The sequence below is a fragment of the Antechinus flavipes genome, chromosome 1 (genome assembly GCF_016432865.1).
Source record: "Antechinus flavipes isolate AdamAnt ecotype Samford, QLD, Australia chromosome 1, AdamAnt_v2, whole genome shotgun sequence".
NCBI lineage: Eukaryota > Metazoa > Chordata > Mammalia > Dasyuromorphia > Dasyuridae > Antechinus > Antechinus flavipes.
The window spans coordinates 703,520,029-703,539,510 of record NC_067398.1 but is presented as its reverse complement, the minus strand read 5'-3'; the positions used below and the strand labels follow the sequence as shown (position 1 = coordinate 703,539,510).

The 19,482-nt window shown below is 38.0% G+C and overlaps 1 protein-coding gene across 1 annotated transcript in view; it reads left to right on the top strand.

Annotated features, from left to right (window-relative positions):
- The window catches only part of KSR2 (kinase suppressor of ras 2), a 562,622-nt gene that overhangs the window by 98,264 nt on the left and 444,876 nt on the right, over positions 1-19,482 (top strand). Inside the window, 1 exon segment of the mRNA XM_051972874.1 lies at positions 14,452-14,592. Within this exon segment, the coding sequence (XP_051828834.1) occupies positions 14,452-14,592 (141 nt within the window).

The following is a 19,482-nucleotide window of genomic DNA, read 5'->3' as shown; positions in this document are numbered from 1 at the left end:
TCCCTACTTACTATGCATTTCCCCATCATCCTGTGGCTTGTAATTTTGATTCTTTGGAGGTTTTGGTATTTTATGATTCATCACATTCCATCTCTTGAAACAATATTGGGGTTAAAAAGTTATTCTTTTGTTTCAGAGAGAAGTTTGAGGTCATTAAAAGAAATGTGCAGTTTCCAAAACACCATCTAGCCTTCTTTCATCTTCCTCTTAATCTCTGATCCCATTTGCTGGTCCATCTGTCTTAACTGTCCAATATTTATACATTAATTCTAGAGCCTGTTCATCTGATTTTCTATCATAGTCTGGAAAACACACATTTTCATCCTTTTCATCTTTCCTCTGTGGATAGATTGCCCATTTTTGAAATGATTATGGCTTTGCGATATTCCAGGCTTTGCAATGTTCCAGGGCTTGATGCAATCAGCCAAAACAGGAGATTACGGAGAACCTTGTTATTTATAGGGAATCTCCCTTCTGTTTGTCCTCTGTGTTGTACATATCCTTCATGGTGCGTGAGAGTACCTGGGGAGCATGTGGCCTCCTATTGGATGTCTCCATTAATGTTAATAATCAGAAGATCATCAAGCAAAGTTATCCAAATTATTAATATCTTTCAGGGAAACCTGTATGATTTTTACATGTGTCCAAAAAAGAAATGTAATGAGATCTTGTAACTGCTATACCTTTCAGTCAGTCAGGTTACTGTAAAAATGAAGAAATGGCAAAAACTTTATCTAATGTAACAATTGTGTTAATATTCTCTTTTATGATGAATGTATCTTGATTTGTACAAAGAGATAAAGAATGTCAATTAAAAAAATATTATGTCTATTCTTGCCTAAAATTCTTTGAAAGGGCTTTAATTTTAAAAAATGGAATAGTGGCTTCAAAAACTCCCAGGTGGTCAGCTAAATGGAGTAATAGATAGGGCAATGGCCCTGGAGTCAGGAGTACCCGAATTCAAATCTTGCCTTAGATACTTGCTGAGCAAGTCATTTAACCTCAATTGCCTCCATCCTCCCAAAAAAAGAAAAAAAATGGGGCAGCTAAGTGATGTGGTGGATAGAGAGAGCTGGCCCTGGAGTGAGGAGGAGCTGAATTCAAATCTGCCTTAGACACTAGCCATATGATTCTGGTTGGAAAGAAAGAAAGAAAGAAAAGAAAAAAGAACAAAAGAATAAAAGAATGGAAGGAAAAAGGAAAGAAAGAAGAAAAGAAAGAAAGGAAGAAAGAGGGAAAGAAAGAAGGAAAGAAAGGAAGAGAAAATTCCTAAATGAGAAAACTCCCTCTACTAATGCAGGATGGCACTTTTTCCTTCACCACTTACATTAGAGAATTACCTAGAACTCTGGGATATGAAGTGACCTGCCCAGATTCATACTGCCACTGAATCAGTCAAGACTTGAATCCATGTCCTTCTTGCTTCATGGATAACACTTTATCATCACACCATGCTGTTTCTCAAAAAAAAAAATCTGCCCAATCACTTCTCATACCATGTGCAAACATGCCTTCTGAACATGAGAACACCATTCTCCCAAAGATCTTTCTCAGAAATAATAATGGGGGCCAATGAGATGATAGTTACTGAAATTTTGTCAGTTGCCTTCTTAGGACCTTGCAGGGATCTTCATGATTTTTTTTTTGAGCATGTGATATCCATGCCTCTATCAGATATCCATCCCTCAGTACCCTCAGAAAGGGAGGGCCCGCAGCATGGACTTTCTAGGATAGTATCTGGTCTGGTCCAAATATTACTTCCTGTTTTTGTTTTCTTGAGTTGCAGGGCTGTGACATTAGATAGTAAACTTGATTATACTATATGAATAAGTTATTGTTATTTTTCTTGTTATTATTATAAATAATAATAGCAAGTATAAAACTTGGTTAGTCCTGAGAACATAAAATGTTTGATCTAAGAGGTGTCTTAGAAATGGGAAGGTATAAGGTTGGAGGGGATACTTAGAGAATATCAGAGCTATTACACATTGTCACAACTAAAAGATTTCTTAGAACAGAGAAGGTAGATGTGGAAGAAACTTTAGAATTTAGGATATCAAGCTCTTTCTCTCTGTCTCTGTCTCTCAATCTCTGTTTCTGTCTTTCTGTCTCTCAGTCTCTGCTTCTGTCTCTGAATCTCTTCTCTTTTCTTTCTGTCTCTCTTTCTCTGTTTCTCTCTCTCTCTCTCTCTCTCTCTCTCTCTCTCTCTCTCTCTCTCTGTGTGTGTGTGTGTGTGTGTGTGTGTGTAAAAAACATCAAAACAGAATACCAGAGCTTGGGGGAACCTTAGAACATAGAGTATAAGAACTGAGAGGGTCTTAAGAAATAAAATGTCAGGGTTGGGAAGAACCTTAGAACAGGGAATGTCAGAGCTGGGAGGCAGTTAGAACAGGGAATATCAGCTCTGGGAGAGGTCTTAAGAAATATAATGTCACTACTGTGAAGGACTTTAGAGAAAACAAAAGGCAAAAGTTGTAAGGGAACTAATCTCTAGACAGAGAAAATAAGGATTAAAGAGAGTATAAAACTATTGAATTAATGGCAGAGCCAAAGCTAGAAATGTGGTTTCCTACCTTCCGATTTAATGTCTTTTCCATTAGAAAATTCAAAAAGGCAATGTGGCATCTAATGTTGGTTTTGGATTCAGAAAATCCCGGGTATGAATCCTCAGACCCTTATTAACTGTGTGACTCTAGTTAGTTACCAAACTGTGCCCAGCCTCAGTTTCCCCAGCTGTAAAATGAAGGACAGTAATATCTGATTATCTGACCCTATAGACTCCTGTGAGCCAGAGCCCTCCAGAAATGTGAGCTGCTGTTGTTTCTCATGGGTTCCCTAGTGCAGAATCAAATTTGCATGCAGATGCAAATGAGCTAGTTGCTATCAGAGTGAGTGCCTCCCCATTCCATCCCCCCTTTGCTGGTAGTGGCTGTCAGCTGGCCTCTGCCAGAAAGCTGGATGTTCTGACAACGGTTGCCCTGGCAACCTCTGGGTAGCTCTGGGCCCCTGACTGCAGGAACCCTGGCTGCAAGATCCCGCTATTTTATTCCCATCTCAGGTGTTTGGTAACTGATACCCACTGGGTTCTCATTTGGAGGTACCCAGGCCAGGCTGGGCCACACCCTTGGTAAAGAAAAGCCAGAAATGGGCAAGGCCTCCAGTGTGAAGAGAAGTGAGGGTTGTTTTAGTTAGTCCCATGTTCATTTTTATCTTGTAGGATGAGGACTGTGGGACAATTTCCTAGTAGTAAGAGCCAGATGGCATGCTGTCTGCAAGTTACTGTTAATTGGCAGGTAGGACCAATGGGCATTCTCTGGGGCAAGAGTGATAGTCCAAATGTCCCACTGGCATCTTACTAACATCGGGAGAATGCAAGGAAGGCCTCCTGTTCTGCTGAGTGGAAATCATGAGAACTAGAATTACAGAAGATAAATTGAAAGGAATATTCACCTTGATTGAGATCCTAGATTCACCAGACGTTTGTTTGTTTGACCCTGGGAAACAATACCGAGTCCTCTGTATTTTGACTTTCATATACCTGAAGGAACTAGGGATCTTTCATCTAGAAAAAAAGCAAAAATCGATCATAGCTGGCTGCCTTCAAGTATCTGAAGATCTGCCATTAAGAATTTGTCTTTCACTTGGCCTCAGAGCCTAGAATTTGCAGCAGTAGGTGAATAATGTAGAGAGAGAGATTCTCCATAAGGAAATTAAAAATAAAACAACATTATTGTGGTTTGTTATAGAAGGGATACTTGCCAGCGACTTGGATACTAGCCACTGCTTGTGGCTATGTTGTTGAGAAAATTTCAAGGAGGACATGGACGGGCTGTTGAGCCCAGAGGTTGTAGCCTACTTCTGCTTGGTCCCAGAGGGCTAAGTGGGTGACCATTGCAAAGAAATAGAGTTGAATTGGATAGAAAGAAGCACTTCTTAGTCACTGGAGCTGTCCATGGTGTCCAGTTGAAATCGGCTGCCTCAGGAGGTGGTAGGATTCCCCCTTCCTCCAAATTCCCAAATCAGCCCCACTGGACCTTTTCAAATAAAGGCTGGGTGGCCACTTATTGAGTATGGTATAGAGGTGATTTTTTATTCAGGTACTATTTAGTCCCAGTGGCTTTTGACCCCCTCCACCTTGAAAATTTGTATGATTCTGTGATGCTGACCCAGTCATTTTTTATTGCACCTTTAGTGCTGATTCTCAGGTCCAGTGGGGTCTAGCTGTGGAATCCCATCTGGGCAAGTCACTCCACCCCACTTTGAGCCTCAGTTTCATTATCTTTAATACAGAGATATTAACAATACTTGCACTGTTTACTACCCAGGAGGGTTTTGAGTAAAACATTTGTTTAATGATGATGATGATGATAATGATAATACCCAATCTTTATATAGTACTTTAAAATGTGCTTGGTGCTTTAGTAAGATTTCATTTTATCCTTAGGACCTTTAGAGGTAGATGCTCTTATTATCGCCATTTTCTAGATGAGGAAACTGAAGCAGATTTGCTTCGATTCACATACGGTTTGAGGGAGGATTTGAATTCAATTCTTTATGACACCAGATCTAGTGCTCTAGCCACTGTGCCATCATTAGTATTCATTATTACTCTTCCAATAGAATCTAAACCAACCCATACCTGACTACTAATTCTAGCTAGCATTTACACAATAGTTTAAGGATTGCAAAGTGCTTACACATATTATCTCATTTGATCCTCACAACAACTGAGGAGGTAGGTGCTGTTATTATCACCCATTTTACAGATAAACCACTTTTTATCAATTATCAATTTACTTGATAAATCACTTAACCCCTCTCAGCCTTAGTTTTTCCATTTTACAGATAATATAATAATATAGATGTAATATAGCCATAATAATAATATGTTATTATTACCTGGGCACTGAGAGGTTAAGCTACTCAAGGGTATGTGGCTAATATAGTTGGAGTCAGGGCTCGAATCTAGATCTCTAATATATGCTTATTATTGTGCTTGTTATTATGACTGTTATTATCTTGGTTTAGATCATGAGAGAAAATCTCCTCATCTTGTGTCAGGGGCTTAAAGAGGGCCATTTAACAGATGGAAAAACTAAGGCTGAGAAGGGTTAAGTGATTTGTCAAGGGTCACAAAGCTGGCAAGTATCTTTTCTATAACAAACCTTAAAGTATTATCTGTGCTGATGTGACTTCTTGTGGTCATTTTCATCATCCCCATCTTCTTGTCTACACCAGTGATTTCATTGACTTAGGAAACTCCTGGTATGGAATCTTCCTCTACCAATTCCTGCTTTGCAGTTGTCAGTCAGAGAGGATGAACTAGATCAAATTAAACAAATTGCCTGAGGTCACACAAACAATATATGTTAAGGGTAGGACTTGAACCTCTTCTTTCTGACTCGGTGGCCAGATCTCTATTCATTATGCCTCACTGCTAATAATTGTTGTCTTTGGTCAGTCCAACTTCTTCATGACTTAGTGGACCACATTATCCATGGTTTTTTTATTTTTAATTTTTAAAAAGAAATTTTTAATTAAAAAAATTTTGGCAAAGATACTGGAATGCTTTGCCATTTCCCTTTCCAGCTCATTTTACAGATTAAGAAACTGAGGCAAAGGAGGTTAAGTGCCTAGGGCCACATAGCTAGTGATATTGTAATGATCAATAGTAATATATAATAATATAATATAAAATATTATGTTATTAATATATAATATAATAATATATGTAATATATCCATAATAATAATGTTATTATTACCTGGGCACTGAGAGGTTAAGCTACTCAAGGGCACGTGGCTAATACAGTTGGAGTTAGGGCTCGAAGCTAGATCTCTAATACGTGCTTATTATTGTGCTTGTTATTATGACTGTTATTATCTTGGTTTAGGTCATGAGAGAAAATTTCCCCACCTTGTGTCAGGGGCTTTAAGAGGGCCTATTTTTAGCTCTGTCACACGTACTGCCAGTTAAATTTTTTTCTTGATTATGCAGCTAAATTTACTCTCATGTTAATACAAAGTCCAGTAATGAGCAGTGGAAGATGCCGGCCCTTGATGGATTGGAAAATTTTCCATCCACTATGGAAAGGACTCTTCTGCCACCTTGTGGCCAGTTGGGAAACTTCAGCTTTGGGGGAGAGAGACCCAGATGCATAGGACCCAGCCTGGAGACACAATTCTGAGGTCTCTTTCAAGTCCAAATACAGCCTTAGCAAGGAAGGAGAGGCCGACTTGTACATCAGAAATAGCACCGAGGACTTCTGTTCAAATCTCATCTCTGGGGCTTACCGCCTGTGTAAATTGGGTGAATCATTTCTTCTCCCTGGACCTCAGTTTCTCTCTGTAAAGAGATGATGGCACCTGAACTTCCAGGGCTACCATTAGGACTACAGGAAAACAGATAAAATGTTCTCCTTGGTTTCTTCATCTTCCATTTTCCATTGGCTAATGAAAGAATCAATGGGACAAAAGATTGAAGTGTTTATTATATGTCTTATTGTGCTCAGCTCAGGGGTACAAATAGAAAATTAGACAGACCTGTCCTTAAGGAGCTTCTAGTTTAATGGGGGAGACAGTACATGTAAAGTAGTAGCTGGCAGAGAAGGATATTTTGGCTTAGAAAGTAATAGGGATAATAAATAGAGCTCAGTTCTGGGACTGGATTTTAAGGCAGGGTGGCATAGTGGAAAAAACCCAGCAAACCAACAAGCAATTATTAAATACCTAATGTGTTCCAGGCTTCTAAAAGCAGTCTAGGGGAAGCCTGTCTTGCAGCTAAGAAAATCTGGCTTTATGATATTATTAGCTTTCTGACTCTAGGAAAGTTCCTTAAACTTTTGATATTCCTAGGCAAGTTTCTTTTTTCTTTTTAATATTTTTAAATAATAGCTTTTTATTTTCAAAATATATACAAAAATATTTTTCAACATTCATCCTTGCAAAACCTTGTATTCCAAAAATTTCTCCCTCCCTTCCCTTTCACCCCTCCCCTAGACAGCAGATAATCCAATATATGTTAAACATATACAATTCTGCTATACATATTTCCACATTTATCATCCTGCACAAGAAAAATCAGATTGAAAAGGAAAAAAATGAGAAAGAAAACAAAAAGCAAATAAACAACAGCAGCAACAAAAAAGTAAAAATACTATGTTGTGATCCACACTCAGTCCCCATAGATTCTGTCTGGATGCAGATGGCTCTCTCCATCACAAGTCCATTGGAAGTGGTTTGGAATTACCTTGCTACTGAAAAGAGCCACATCCATCAGAATTGATCATCACATAGTCTTGTTTTTGTGTACAATATTCTCTTGGTTCTACTCATTTTACTTAGCTTCAGTTCGTGTAAGTCTCTCCAGGCCTTTCTGAAACCAGCCTACTAATCGTTTCTTATAGAACAATAATATTTCAACATTCATATATTATAACTTATTCAGCCATTCTCCAACTGGTGAGTATAAACTCATTTTCTAGTTCCAGGCAATTTTCTAAGATTACAAGTTGTAAAACAGGTGGCTAATTGATTTGATGGAAGGAGTTTCTTCATGGTAGAGTATATGTCTAGATTGGGCACTATTTTGGGTGCTGACCTAAGACCACAAAACAAAACAAAAGCCCATCTGAGTTAAAGAGCTTAATCTCTATTGGGAAAAACATGTGGACAGAAAATAAGTTCAAAGCTATTTTAGGTGAAGTACCAATAGCAGAGAGGTAGCTGGGTGGCAGTGGATAGAGTGCCAGGTCTGGAGTATGGAAGACTCATCTTCTTGAATTCAAATGCAGCCTGAGGCACTTACTCGTACTCACTCTGTGATACTGGGCAAGTCACTTTATCCTGTTTGCTTCAGTTATTTCAACTGTAAAAATGATCTGGAAAAGGAAATGGTAAACCACTATGGTATCTTTGCCAAGAAAATTCCAAATGAGCTCACTAAGAATCAGACATCGTTGAACACTATAGACTAGGAACTGAGGGGATCAGAGAGGGCTTCATAGAAAAAGTGGTACCCAAAGAAGGCTTTGAAGGGAGCTAGAAATTTTAAAAGGTGAAGGTAAAGAAGGAAAGCCTATCAGGCTTGGTATAAAAAAGAACAGGGTTTAGAGTCAGGAGACCAGTCTCTTATTTTGGTTCTGCTATTAACTGTCTGACCTTAGGAAAGTCATTGAAGCTATCTGAGCTTCAGGTTCCTCATTTGTTAAGTAGAGGTAATAATTTGTGTAGTGCTGATCTCACAGGGGAATTGTGAGGGAAATATTTTCTTTATGTATTTGAAACCTCTGGTACACTGAGCTATTTATGATGATGATAATAATTAGCATTTATATATCACTTAAAAATATGATCACTTTTGATCCTCACAACAAAGCTGGAAGGTAGTTGCTATTGTTATCTCTATTTTTACAGAAAAGGAAACCGAGGCAGATAGTGGTTGAGTGACTTTTCTGGGATCACACAGCTAATAAGTTTCTGAGACTGTATTTGAACTCATGTCTTTTTGCTTCCAGACCCAGTCCTCTGTCCTCTGTATCATCTGTCTCTTAATACATTGCCATTGTTGCTACCGCCATCACTGCTACCACCATCACTACTAATTTGCTTAAACCTAAAAATAAAATTCAGCCTTTCTTACCTCACTGGCTGCTCTCAAGGGCTACTTGAGTAATTTACCTGGTGCAATTAGACCTTAGCACATAGCAAGTGCTTAAATGTTTGTTTAATCTTATTTATTTATTTGCTTATTCATTCATTCATTCATTTATTTTTATTCTAGCTTTTTATTGACAGAACATATGCATGGGTAATTTTTCAACACTGACCCTTGCAAAACCTTCTGTTTCAATTTTTCCCTTCCTTCCCTCCCACCCCCTCCCCTAGATGGCAGCAGTCTCATACACGTTAAACATGTTAAAGTATATCTTAAATACAATATATGTATACGTATTTATACAGTTCTCTTGTTGTACAAGAAAAATCGGATTCAGAAGGTAAAAATAACCTGGGAAGAAAAACAAAAATGCAAACAGTTTACACTCATTTCCCAGTGTTCTTTTGCTGGGTCTAGCTGGTTCTGTTCTTCACTGATCAATTGGAATTGAATTGTATCCTCTCATTGCCGAAGATAGCCATTTCCATCAGAATTGATCCTCATATAGTATTGTTGTTGCCGTGTATAATGATCTCCTGGTCCTGCTCATTTCATTCAGCGTCAGTGCCTGCAAGTCTCTCCAGGCCTCTCTGAAATCCTCCTGCTGGTCATTTCTTACAGAACAATAATATTCCATAACATTCATATACTACAATTTCCCCAACCATTCTCCAACTGATGGGCATCCATTCATTTTCCAGTTTCTGGCCACTATGAAAAGGGCTGCCACAAACATTTTGGCACGTACAGGTTCCTTTCCCTTCTTTAATATCTCTTTGGGATATAAGCCCAATAGTAATGTTTGTTTAATTTGACTTGTTTATAATCCCTGACTTTGATACATAAACTAAATGTAACTTCTTGGTAACCATGGGCTGTCCTTGGCAGCCTTGTTTCTTCCCCTTGGTCTGGGATTTTTCTCCATTGGTTGATGCCCACTGACTGGTGAAGTGACCCCACTCTTGCCTTTTGCTGATTGGTCAGAGAGAAGATGATGAGACAATGGAAATGGGGAATTGGATATCTTCTGTTCATAGATTCATAGATTAACAGAGCAAGAATGGACCTTAGGGATGATCCAGTCCATGGGTTCTTATCCTGGAATCCACAGATCCCCAAGGTGTTCATGGATAGATTTCAGGGAATCCATGACCTTGGGATGGGAAAAGTTTATGTAGTTATTTTCACTGATTTCTAATGGAAATTTAGCATTTTCTTCAGTTATGAATACAGGCAGTCAGTAATATAGGCATCCCGAGTCTGCCAAAGAGGTCTTTGACATTAAAAGGTTTAGGGACACCTTATCTAGTCCAGCTCCTTCCATTGTCCAGGCCTTTCAGCTCTGCCTTCTGGATTTTGCCTGATGGATGATTTCTTAGTGCTCCATTGACTCCAGGATGGTTTATCCTGTATCTCTGACCTTGGCCAAGTGTTGGTTTCTGATCCCTTCCTGTCTCACAGTCATTACTTACTAGAAAGAATGATCAGTATCCTTTCTTTATTTTTTATTCTTACTCTAGTCTCACCTTGACCTCCTCAGAGAATCCTGTGCTCATTTCAAAGTTAAGCTTAAGAGTTACTTCCTATAGGAAGTACATCCTGATTTCCCCCAACCTCAGAAAAGATTGTCAGGCTACTTGGATAGATTGAACATCGTCACCTTATGTGATAAAAATTCTGTGATACTTTGCATGTATTTAATATTTATTTTTAGTGTCCATGCTGTTGCCCCCAATAGAAAGCAAATTTCTTGAGGACAGGGATTAATTCTTTATGGTCTGTATATCCTCAGCCCCAACTCACTTCATGGCACACAATAGATACATATTCATTGAATAGATAGATAGGCAAATGAATTACATGGAATTGGAGGAGAATATCAGTATAGTCTCCCTATAGATAATTTTTAGGGTAACTGTTTTTTCCTTGGAGAATGGTTGCATTGGAGACTCAGTAAATGCCTGTTCATCTCTGTCTCTGTCTCCCCACTGAAAATCTGAGAAAGAACAATAGCTTTGAATGAGATCTCAGATAAAATAACTAGGTAAAAATACATAGAAGTTAAACTGGACATAACATAAAGATAGTCAAACTTTGATATACTGTGTCTTCCTAATTATTTAGAGGCATGATGGAGACTGTAGGGGTGGAAAATTCAATTTAATTTAACTAACATTTATTATTCAGCACCTGCTAGGTATAATTCATTTGCTATTTAGTCATTTCAGTCGTATCCAACTCTTTGTGACCCAATTTGGGATTTTCTTAGCAAAAATATTGGAGTATTTTAAATTTTCTTCTCCAGCTCATTTTACAGATGATGAAATTGAGGCAAATAGAGTGAAGTGACTTGCCTAGGGTCACATAGAGAGTAAGTATCTAAATTTGTATTTAAACTCAAGATGATGAGTCTTCCCGATTCCAAGCTCAATGCTCTATCCATTATAGTGCCATCTAGCTTCCTGAAGTATAATTCAGTGTAACTTTGCTTTTCTGAGTGTTGCCTTTGGAGGGTTCTAAGCAAAGACTGCATGGCCATTTGTCATTCATGTTATGCTGAGGATTCTTGTTCATATAGGTATCAGAACAGATGGTCACCAAAGTCCCTTCCCATACTTCAGTTCTACGATTTCATTATATATATATATATATATATATATATATATATATATATATATATATATATATATATATATACACACACATATATACATACACATATACTTAAGGCTTTATGCTAGAAACAAAACAGGATTCATTCTCAGAGAAGAATCAATATTACAAAAGGACAAATTGAAGTTTGGTATCCGGAAAACTTCCTAATATGTAGAGGCAGCTCGATCACAAACAGACCATTGGACTTTGAATCAAGAAGACCTTAGTTCAAATGCTGCCTCAAGCACTTAGTAGATTTGTGACTCTGGACAAATTACAGGTTCTTCTAGCTTCAGTTTCTTCATCTATAAAATGGGGAAGATAAAGTACCTACCTCACATGGTTATAATGAGGATGAAATTGGATAATGTATGTTGCTTGAGTGGTTCTCAGTGGTTCAATAGAAGCTTGGAACATAGTCAGCAATTAAATGCCTTAGGAATTTGTGCTTATCCTGTTCCATCTAACACTTTTATAAATGTCTTGAGATAATAACAGAAAACATTCTGTAAATTTTACTCATATAATCTCTTGTTTTTAGAAGCATAGCAGTTATATTTATGTAAATTTTACATATATAAAAATGCTTCATGAACTTAAAGTGCTACATAAATTCTAGCAAAGTTTCCCCAGAATGGAATGGATGTAGTGGGCTTTTCTTCATTGGAGGTCGTTAAGCATAGCCCATATTGCCCATTTGTTGTGAGTGTTGGGGAGGAGATATTCATTCAGCTATTGGTTGAACCAGATGCCTTCTAAAAATTTTCTGCCTCTAAGTTTCTAGGATTCTGAGCTTGCATTCTATACTAGAGACAATGTGCTGTATTGAAAAGAGTCCTGTATTTGAAATCATGTGATATGGATTTTCTAGGAAAATTTAAAGATGGAGAGAGCTCTCACTATGACAAACACATTTCCCCTTCAAGGAGACAAAGAGAGAGGGACCCTGTATTTTTCTTCTTCTAGCATGGATTACTCCATTATCGAAACAACCTCCTTTTGGACGTCCTCTCCTCAATGCTCTCCTCCCAGTTCTGTTTAGAAGACCTTTTATTTTGTTTCCACCATTATCATTGTCTTCCTTCTCCCAGTACAAAACTGTAAGATCTTGCAAATCCACAGTTTGAGAACTGTGTGCTATATTTTATCACTTTGTATGGAAACTTGTACTTAGTAACAGTTTATAATTCAGTGTACTTGGCATCCTCATTTTACTCCACATGAATCATTAGACAGAGAGTCCTTGGATATCAGAGAAATTCATTTGACCTCTCTACTTCATGGTTTGCTAAAATAACAATAAAACATTTTACTGACTTGTATTTGAACTTTAGTAGAGAGTATTTTTTTAACCATGGTGATTACATCTAGTGCCTTCCCTCTCACTGATTACCAGTGATTTATCCCTAAGAAATCTTGCCTGTTGTCTCCCTCATTCATTTGTGAGCTCTTTGAGGGCAGGAACCACCTTTTACCTTTTTTGTATATCCAACGTTTGGCACAGTGCCTGGCACATGGGAGGTACTTAATAAATGTTTATTGACTGAATCTAAGCATGCGAACTATTTGAGGAGTTGAAAACTGCTTATCTTTCCAAGGCTCTAGATTTATGCTTTTTATTTTCTTCATTTAAGTAAAGAATCTTTATTTCTTTTTATCCTGGTTATTTTTGGCTGTCCTCCCCAGCCCTCCATTAAGTTCAATCTTGTTCACTATGGTAAGCACATTATGGTACTGTGGTAAATGTTGGGGATGTATAGAAAGGCAAATGACAGTTCTTGCCCTCTAGGAACTACCAGTCTAATAATGGAAAGAAAAATGCAAGCAACTGTACATCAACAAGCTACAGTCAAGATTAATTAAAGTCAATCAACAAAAGGAAGGAGCTCAAATTAAGAGGGATTGGGAAGGCTTACTGTAGAATGTAGGATTTTGGATGGGACTTAAAGCCAACTTGGGCAGCCAGGAAGTGGGAGCCCAATGATTCAGGTTGGTTCCCAGGTTGGTTCCCAGGTTGGTCAGGCAAAAAATGGATAGGATCTGGCATTATGGGAAGAAATACTCATAATCATGACATCATTGGTCCAGTAATTTGAGTATGGCATTAGATGTCTATCCAAATATATTTTGCCCACACTTTTCACTCTTCTCAGGAAAGCTTGTTGAATAAAGAATTTTGCTGTTGTCTGACTCTTTGTGATCATATTTGGGGTTTTCTTGGCAAAGATACTGGAGTTGTTTACCATTTCCTTCTCTAGCTCATTTTCCAGATGATGAAATTGAAGAAATAAAATTAAGCAATCTGTACAGGATCACATAGTACATATCTGGGACTAGATTTGAACTCAGAAAGATGAATCTCCTTGCCTCTAGTCCAGGTGCTCTATATACCGCACCATCTGAATAATGAATACTTTCTCCCAATACTTTGAATTTTGGGTTTTATCAAATTCCGGACTGTGGTACACATTTCCTTTCAATTTTTGCTTGTCTAGAATACTCTACTGATCAGCTTTTCTATTTTTATCCAAAGATATTTTTAGTGACAAATTACAATATGTAAGTCTACACATTATATAATAGTCACTTATAAAGTCACAAGGTAGGTCATTTTTCCAACTAGGGAACTGAAATTATAGTGAATTCTGAATAAATGTAGTTGGAGCCACCAGGCTTGACAGCATGAGATGGGGTATGGTATCATATAAAGTCATAGAATGAGGAATCAGAAGGTGAAGTTTCCCAGGGTAAAAAGGGAGCATAAAGGACACGAGAGCAGTCTTTGATTATTTGGAAGATAATCACATAGATGAGTAATAAGAATTACACAAGAAGGCAAAAAAAAAAAGCAGGAATGTAACAGAGAGGTAAACTGAGGCTTAATTTCAGAAAAAAATGCTTCCCAACCACCAGAGATAGTCAAACTTTAAAAGGAAGATAGTTCCCTTTCCTTGAGATCGTTGAGAACAGACTGGACAATCACTTGTTGCTCATGTCATATTTGGGATTCTTATTTGTCTATAGGTCGGAAAGGAAGACCAATGAAACCCATTCTTGCTCTGAAATCTTGTGATTTTATATAGATTGCTGAGGAAGAAATGCCTTCTTCAGTCCATTATGTTATCTCTTCTCTCTCCACAGAGCAAGCTGGTTAAGTACTTCAGCCGCCAGCTGTCCTGCAAACGGAAAGTGGCCCTCCAGGAGCGCAATGCCAAGCTCGAAGGCTTCCCCCAGCTTCAGCACTGGTTCCGAATTGTGGATGTGCGAAAGGAAGTCATGGAGGTAAAAACCGATCTCTCATTTTCCACCACACAGAACGCTTAAGAATGTGACATGTTTTTCAAAGGTGAGCTGATATAAGGCTAGGACACATAGTGAATGCATTGGAAGAGCGAGGATCCCAAAGAATTGTGACTGGCTAGAACATGGAAGCCAACTGTATGAGGAAAATAAACAGGGGTAGATTTAAGATCTTTGTTTCATGGGTTTTCATGTTCAAAGAATTAATTTTTAAGTAGCTAATTGATAGGATCTATCTAATCCATGTGTAGTTATGCAGAGTCAAAAAATCTGGAAAGAAAGCAATTAATATGCATTTATTTAGTTCTTTCTGTATACCAGGCAACTGGGGATACAAAGGCAAAATGAAACCATCTCTGTCCTCAAATGGTTTGCATTGTAGTAAAGAAGCCCTCTCTTTATTTTTTATAGGACACATAATGAAAAGCTGCTGGTGAGTTTGGTTTACGTTGCTGGAAGGAATACCCCCAAAATCATAGAATTCAGAGCTGAAAGAGCTGAAAGACCTGGAAGTTGCTTTAATGACTGTGTTTTTTTTTAAAAGCAAGCCCTTGTTGTAGCACATCTGACAAATGGCCATCCAATCTCTGCTTTAAAGTCCTGGAGAAGGGGAACCAGGTGTCCTAGGGTAGTAGCTTTCATCATAAAGAAGGTTTTCCTGATTCTAGTCTCCATTGTCTTCCTTGTGAATTCTCACTGCTCTGGGGCCAATTAATTCAGGTCCTCTTCTGTCTCACAGACCCTTCAAATTCTTGAACTCAGAAAACCGTCCTGATTCTTCTCTCTCCCTGTTTCCTTAATCCATGCTTAAATGGCAGGGGATCAACCTTTCACCATTCTGACTACATCTCCCTCTCAGCTTGTTAATGTCCTTCCTCCAATGTGGCTGTGATTACAATCCAGACATTCCTTTGTCTATAATGTCTTTCACTCATCAGAACTTTTTATTTCCCAACTTAATGTTCCCAACAGTGAGGGATGCAGGGAAGGGATCATTAGCCACATCATACAGATGAGACTCAGAGAAGGACTGGTTGACCTCCTGACTTCCATTCAGCAGAATTCCCTGTATACCACCAGCAGTATTGCTCTGTTTTGAACTTTCAGCTATATCTGTGGCACTCTTATAGTAGAGCAGCTTGCTAGCTAAGTATATTAAAATCATCTCTTATTTAGATGGAAATCTTATTTAGATAGGCATTTCTCCTAGGGGCACTTAAGTGGCTCAGTGCAAAAAGCTGTACCTGGGGTCAGGGCATAATTTCAAATCCCATCTCAGGTACTTCCAAACGGTGTGAGCCTGGGTAAGTCACTTCATCTCTGCCTCAGTTTCCTCCTCTGTAAAATGGGGACAATAAGAGTATACAAGTACAAGATGGGGGAGGCACAGTTAGGTGGTTGGTCTAAGGATAAAATGTGATTTTATTTGTAAAGTGCTTTGCAAAACTTGAAGCACTATTTAAAGGCTCATTATTGTTATTAATAATTACAAATATTATTATAATAAATAAATAAATAACAATAGAAGAACAGCTAGGTGGTGCAGTGGATAAAACTCTAGACTCAGAGTTCAAAGGATCCGAGTTTGAATCCTGCTTCAAATATTTAGGAACTTGGATGATTCTGAGTCAGTTAACTCCTTGCAGCTGCAATTTCCTCATCTGTAAAGTGGGCATAATAATAACATCCACCTTACAGGGTTGTCATGAAGACAGAATTTCACAATATATGAAAACTCTTTACAAACATAAACAAACTATCCAAATGCAGGCTCTTGGTATTGTTGATTTCTTCAAGAAAGAGTATTTTCAAGAATTGATCAAATTTCTTTCATGTGAATGGAACTCTGCCCTGTCTCCCCCAGATAAGGCAATTTGGCCTGGTGAATAGAATATTTCATTTGGAGTCAGAATGACCCGGGGTCCAGTCTTGTTTCTGGTATTTTATTGAATCACAGAATCTCAGGATTACAAGGGATCTCAGATGCCATCTAGCTTGGTTCATTTCTGAATCAGAATCCTCACTCTAAAATCCTCAGCAAGTCATTATCCAATCTTTGTTTGAAGACCCCAAGAGGGGGAGCTGATTGCTTTTCAGTCAGCCTATTCTACTTTAGACAGCTGTAATTTTAAGGAATTTCTTTTCCTTACATGGAGTCCAAATCTATCTCTTTGCAACTTTCAGCCAATTAATCTGCTGATCAAAAAATATTTATTGAGCATTTGCTACGTCAGGCTCTGTCCTAGGTCCTGGTGATACAAAGACAAAAAATTAATGGTTCCTACTCTCAGGAACCTTATTTTCCAAAGTAGGGAGACTATACATCAAATATATAAGCATCTACAAAGTAAATTATATGAATTAGATACAATGACATTTAACGGGGGTGGGGCATTAGTAATTGGGGGAAGATCAGAAAAGTTCTAATGTATCAGGTGTCATTTGGGCAGAGCTTGAAAAAAAACCAAGGGTCATTCCAAACATATGGGGACAACCTGTGGAAAGGATTAGTGCTGGTTAGTAGAGTGTCATCCTTGAGGAACAGAAAGGAAGCTTGTGGGTCAGTAGTTCTCAGCATCTCAGAACACTAAAAGAACACAGCATTTTGAATTGGAAGGAATCTCAATGGCTATCTTGTCTGAGCCAACCTTGAAAGGAATCCCCACTAAGATGTACCTTTCAATAGTGGTCTGATGTCCACTTGAAGATCTTCAGGGAGACAGAATCCACCATTTCCTGAGGAAAGAGAGCTTTAATTGTTAACAAGTTTTCACTAAAAACTCAGCTTAAATTGGCCTCTTGGTAATCTACTGCTTTTGGTTATAGTTCCTATGGTTCAGAAGAATAAGTTTTAACTTCTTTCCTCTTCAAGTATTAGAAGACAGCTCATGTTTGTCCAAGTATTCTCTTCTTCAGGCTAAATATGTCCACTTCCTATGTTATGGACTCAAGGCCCTTTATTGTTCCATGTGCCCTCTTTGAACACTCTCTGTGCTATCACTATCTTTCTTAAGCTATGGCACCTACATTGGTCAGAGTACACTACATGAGGTCTGCCAAGGGCAGTGTGCAGGGGACTGTGAACTCCCTGTTCTTAAAAGCTGTGCCTTTCTTAATACAGCCAAAGATCTCATTAGCTTTTTGTGTCTGCTATATTCCACTGGTGACTCATATTGAGTTTGCTGTCCAGTAGTCCCCCCACCCCCATCTTGTTTTCAGAACAACTGCCACCTAACTGTGCCTCCCCCATCTTGTACTTGTGAAGCTGATTTTTAAAAAAAATATATCCAAGTGTAGGGCTATATTTATCCCTATTGAAGTTCATCTTATTATATTCTACCCAGTGCTCTAACTTGTCAAGATTCTTTTAGCTTTTGACTGTCATCAAAAATGTTAGCTTTCCTTCCCAGCTTTATATCACCTGCAAATCTTTCCCTACTCTAGTCTAATTTCTATTTAGTTGTTAAAATGATCTTCCTAAAGCTAAGGTCCAATCATGTCATTCATGAAACCTCAAGGCCAAAGCCTTTTATTACACAGACATGGTGCTGATATCTAAACTAGGAAGGATCAAAACAGAAAAAGAAAATTATAGACCAATTTCCCTAATGAATATGGAAGCAAAAATTTTAAATGAATCTTAGGGCCTCCTTATTAAATACCTTGTGGATTTATATGGAAAATCCTGTTTGGTACTTAAAAACCCTTCAGAGGATGATCCCTCTCTGCCTTTCCCATTTTCTTACATTACATTCCACTTCATATGTTCTGCAGGTGAGGGAAACTAGTCTTGCTGTTCCTCAAATAAGACACTGCATGTCCAGATTCTGGGCATTTGCACTGGCTCTCCACCATTCTTGGAACACTTTCCTTTCTTATTTTCACTTCCTTACTTCCTTCAAGTCCATTCTAAAATTTCACCTTCTACAGGCCTTTCCCCAGTCCTCTTTAATTGACTTTTCCTTTATGAATAATTTTCAATTTATTTTCTCTATAGATTGTTTGTACATAGAAGTTTGCATGCCTTTGGTTCCATTAAGCTGTGAATTCCCTCAGAGCAGGTATTATATTTGTTCTTTCTTTGTACCTTCAGTCCTTAGGACAGTTCTTGGCACATACTAGATGCTTAATAGGTTTATCGATTGACTGATTGATAGAAAGGGGGTTAAACAGCACAGAGACAAATGCAGATTCTTTGGGTATTCCAATGAAAACCTGCTACAGTGACCATCAAGCTTTAACAAATATTTGAGTCTGGCCAACTAAAGAGTTCCAAAAGCATTTAACTATATTATCTTCTAACATATCTCTTCATCTTCTCTATAAGACTAGAATGAGATACTTCATCAAAAGCTTTGCTAGAATCTAGGGAAGCTATATCCATGACCTTTCTTCTTATCTACCAGTCTAGTCACCAATAGAAAAGGAAATATTAATCTGGCATGACTTGTTCTTGAAGGACTCAGGTTGGTTCTTGGTAATCACTACTTCTCTTCTTAAATATTAATCCGTCATATCTTTAATGATCGATGCTAGAATTTTGTTAGGAACTACAGCATATTTTGCTTTAAAAACAACAACAATAATAACAACAATAGCAATAATACTTTCCTCTAAAAGAAAAAGAGGAGGAGTGGATTCTTCTTATATTACCCCTTTTCTTCCCTCTGGGAGGCCATGGAATAATGGCTTTGCCTTGGCCTACATCCTTACTGCCGCCTTGATCCTTAGAGACTAGAGATTTGTTTGGAACTCATTGGTCTGGATACAACAAAATTCTTTAGCTAAGAGATTTCCATTTTGCATGATCATCTTGGTTAATTAGATTATTTAAAATAAAAACATTATCCATAAAGTCCAAGCAGAGAGCTC